General features: G+C 34.7%; 1 protein-coding gene across 1 annotated transcript; it reads right to left on the bottom strand.

Annotated features, from left to right (window-relative positions):
- Nucleotides 1-228: 228 nt before the first annotated feature.
- On the bottom strand, nucleotides 229-3,399 carry LOC143624323 (metal transporter Nramp7.2-like). Its single transcript, XM_077095019.1, has 13 exons — nucleotides 3,264-3,399; nucleotides 3,046-3,124; nucleotides 2,930-2,970; nucleotides 2,766-2,844; nucleotides 2,486-2,590; nucleotides 2,269-2,378; nucleotides 1,739-1,920; nucleotides 1,569-1,638; nucleotides 1,302-1,475; nucleotides 1,106-1,210; nucleotides 842-973; nucleotides 668-763; nucleotides 229-589 (listed from the first exon to the last, which is right to left on the bottom strand). Exons 1-13 carry the CDS (start codon nucleotides 3,390-3,392, stop codon nucleotides 269-271), a joined length of 1,623 nt encoding a protein of 540 aa, XP_076951134.1. The 5' UTR covers nucleotides 3,393-3,399; the 3' UTR covers nucleotides 229-268.
- Nucleotides 3,400-4,107: the final 708 nt, after the last annotated feature.

Genomic DNA, 4,107 nt, shown 5'->3' on the forward strand with positions numbered 1-4,107 from the left:
GTATAATAGCCCCATATTCACTATCCCCATATTATATATAATTAATGTTCATATCTCGTATGTTCCAAACCATTATAACATCTTTATCCAAATACTGATGGTACTCCAGAAAACTTCTCAGATCACATTCATGTTGTTTTGTTAACTCACAAACATTCAAATTTATATTCCATCACTCTTAACACTTATTCAGTATACAACTGCGAATCAAACACTTGCGGGAACAACACATGTCTTACAGTTCACTTAGAACATACACTTCAGTTTACTATTGTGGCAATGGGATATCAGCAAGATCTTCCCTATAAGGAGCACTCGTCAAATTCCTGTTTCTATCAACACCAAATTGTCCGCTTTCCAAGCTAACTTTTTCGGGTTCAATGAATGTGGTAACACGGTCTTTTCGAAACATAAGGTAGATTACTGAGAGAATGTAGATGGTCATGGCAGGAAACACTAATATCCCAATGAACACATTTGCCGCTTTTGGCAAATTATTATCAATTATCCAACCGACAAATGCTGTGATCAAGTAGTAAATGTTGATACAGATTATGCCAAGTCCTAGTACCCAAGAGAAGACAATGATCTGTACGAGGAAAAAAGCATGAATGTTACGTCCATTTCGGTTACTTGAAACTGTGGTAAATACTAGTTCAAAACTCACAATCATCGAATTTATGTGAGGTCCCATTTTGGTGGCTGAGCTGCTGAATTTGAGTAGTGGAATGAGTGCAAATGGAAGCTCGAATGACAATATCATCTGCAAAAATATCGGTCTTTAAAACCAGTTTTTAAGAAAGATTGAAATGCATATATAGCTTAAGATTGAAATACAAACCGATGCTATGACAATAAGTCTTCCAGCTCCAGCTGATCCACCAATTATTGAGACTATTAAACTTGGTGTAATGGCAATGCACCTTGTCACTAAGTTCCTGAGCCATTTCCTCATCTTTAAGTCCAAGAAACCCTGTGATGCCAAGTATCACACAGTTAACTTTTATTGTTAATATGAAATAAAGGTGCTCTAAAATGAAATATGGGCCGGGTTGTCATATTAATAATAATAATGTTACTTCTAGAGAACTCTCTTCTAACCAACCTGCATTATAAATTGACCAGCGTAGGTGCCTGTAATTGTTGAACTCTGTCCAGAAGCCAACAGCGCAATTCCATATAGTGTGGAGCTAGATTTTCCCAAAACATTCTGTACATTTAGTTAAAGAAAGGTTATAAGTTTTTTCTTAAAGCTCTTACAAAATCTAACTTATATAACTGGTAACATATGAGACGCGTACTTTCAAAAGAAATGAAGCTGAGTTAAGGTTAAGATCACTGCAACGATCCATTTCGTCACTGGGTAGGTTTTTGGCTGAGCAAACAGTGCCAGAAACCGAAATCATTGAGACATTGATCAAAAATGCTACAAAGAGAGCAACACCACTCTCAATCAGAAAATATCTGCATGCATCCTGTAATCAGAAAAACCATCATTCAAAACATCAGATCGCATGAAATAGATTTCAAGATGAGGTTTTCAAACATTTATAATCGGAAGGACTAACATTGATGCCGCGAACTGAATTTGGAATCTTCCGAGAAAGAACAAGAGCCGAATGAAGAAAGAGGTTATGCCTATTAAAATGGAGAAATTGGTGTTAAGATAAAATAGACCACAGATTAAAGAATCCCAAATATGTAAATTTATCTGAGTTTATTGGCAACGGGATCATACGGCATAACAAGGGCGCCAAGTAGAGCGATGGCATCACCGGTGGCCCCATGGCCACTAAGTTTAGGAATAAACATTCCCTTTAGCACATCACCTGCTGGTGGTCTCACATAGCTCATTTCACCAAAGAAACAACCAGCCATCACAAAAACAAGAATGGCTATCAGTATTTCAAGCTTCCTCACCTACATATGTTCAATTCTTAGTTAGAGATCAACTTTCACTTGAAATGCAAATTTCAAGTACTTGGTAGCAGGCTCAAGTACACTATATTCTCCTGTTTTGTCTTAAATATTAGTTTATGTTATCCAAACTTTAGAATGTAATGATTTCGCTAATGAATGATTAGCTATTAAGGTGAAATGAATTCTTGAGTCCAGCGATGTATATTAACATCTTTGCACTTCTGCAACTCTAGAAATACAAATCAATTTTTACGCAGAAGTTGAGAAAAGTTTTAAAGATAAGTAAAAACAAGAAAATATTTGGAAGTTCGGTGGCAATATTCGCACTTTGAGGCAATTTTTACTTACACCATATTTTTGGAGGCCGAGGAGGAGGAGGGTGCTGAGACCAGTGAGAAGAACTCCAACCCAAACTGGAATCTTGAATAAGATATTCAAACCAAAAGCCGTCCCAATCACTGTAAGCATTAAGGGGATTGATCATTATTATATAATATACGGCAAGTAAACTAATTAAACTAACTGAATACATCAGTTTCATAGATAAGTTTTAATAATATCATGCCTTCTGGAATATCTGCTGCAATGACTGCAATCTCAGCTAGCAGCCACAAGCAATATTTAACAAAAATGGGATATTCAGCCTTGCATAACTCTGATAAATGTTTCCCTGAATAGAAAGTTACTATACTTTAGATATTTGCTATTAATCATCAAATATATAAATAATTCATATGATAAGGCTGTCTACATTTTACCCTCCTCAGATCCTACCATAGCTTTGCTATTGGTGGGCTATACTGAGTACGACGATGATGATGATGATGATAAATTCAAAGTCTTACCAGTGCTCACACCAAGATTGGCTGCTAGAGATTGAATCACGAGTGCGAAGATTAACCCGATTAATATGATCCAAAGCAGCTGAAATTATACAATCACTAGATGATTAAAGCTGCTTATGTAATTACATGACCATACAACGGTTGCTCCTGGCATGAACATTTACCTCGTATCGATGGTTCGCTCCTGCTTGTAAATCAGTTTCCACTGCAACCATAACATGATTGATAAGTCATGAGAATTAAATTAGACATAACGAACATATGAAAGATCAGGACTTACTGTTGCCAGGATCAAGATAAGCCAATGAAACTAGGAAACCTGGGCCGACAAATGAGATAAACTTTTTCCATCCGGGCTTCTGTTTTTCATCAATCACAAATAAATCAAGATGAATTTTTTCAGATAGTTGCAAACTGAAGAAATACTTCACATGTGACCTTTGTGGTCATATATTTATGCAAAACTAAAAATAAACATGAGTAATGGTGGTAGGAAACCTGCTCATTGTTCATGTGTTTCTGATCATAGTCTTTAGTGTTAGGAACAGAAGTAGCATCACCCAGATCAATAGCCGAAATACGGTTGCTCCCTCCGGAGACACGTGGTTCATTTTGCAGGCTTGCCATCTCTATATCTTGGTGTGTATAGAATATGATATATGATACACCAAGCTGATGAGTGATGAATATACTTTCACTTGAATGCGTCTCTTATATACTTTAGTTTCACAGATAAAAACTACCTTAGTTTTGAATTCCAATAAATGCTTCTAAATTTAGAACTTGCATGATTTTAAAGAAATGGCAATGCCATTTAGAAACATTAATATAAAAAATAAATCTACAGGCTATCTAATGACACAACAATCAAAACAACCAAAGTCTCTTTCAACAAAACCAAACTGTGTATTTTAAAGGTTTGTAGTATGTGAGAATATATATACATGAATATAGATATATACTATTCAAAGATGGAATCAACTATGGATGTTGACATAAGAATACTAATTTAATCTTATTTGTATTTTAAACTTTTCTGATTAAGTTATTTATATAATTTTTGAAGACCAGGATTCCTTTTTTGTATGTTCTTTACATAGGCTACATTATTTTCTCAACGTGATTATGGTCTCTTTGTTTGTTTAATATAATTAACATGTTTATTACACAAATTGTGTTCACTTCACAAGTTTAATTGGGTAACAATATATATTTTTTATGAGGGGAGCCTAATAAATCGAACATATCAACCTATTTAGAAGTGACGTATATATATGGTAAAGCTATTTTAAAAGGGAAACAAAAATAAGAAGGATGTGAAGAAATTATAACCATATAAAAA

The sequence above is a fragment of the Bidens hawaiensis genome, unplaced genomic scaffold (assembly GCF_021521415.1).
Source record: "Bidens hawaiensis isolate Kalapana, Puna unplaced genomic scaffold, B.hawaiensis_p1.1 tig00003760_1, whole genome shotgun sequence".
Lineage (NCBI taxonomy): Eukaryota > Viridiplantae > Streptophyta > Magnoliopsida > Asterales > Asteraceae > Bidens > Bidens hawaiensis.

Bases quoted from the DNA above. Each gene is read 5' to 3' on its own strand.
- LOC143624323 (XM_077095019.1), bottom strand. From the start codon at position 3,392: ATGGCAAGCCTGCAAAATGAACCACGTGTCTCCGGAGGGAGCAACCGT. The intron at 2,591-2,765 runs GTAAGACTTTGA...CTTTCTATTCAG, and splicing joins CAATCTTGGTGTGAGCACTG to GGAAACATTTATCAGAGTTA. The intron at 1,476-1,568 runs GTTAGTCCTTCC...TTCTGATTACAG, and splicing joins ATTCAGTTCGCGGCATCAAT to GATGCATGCAGATATTTTCT.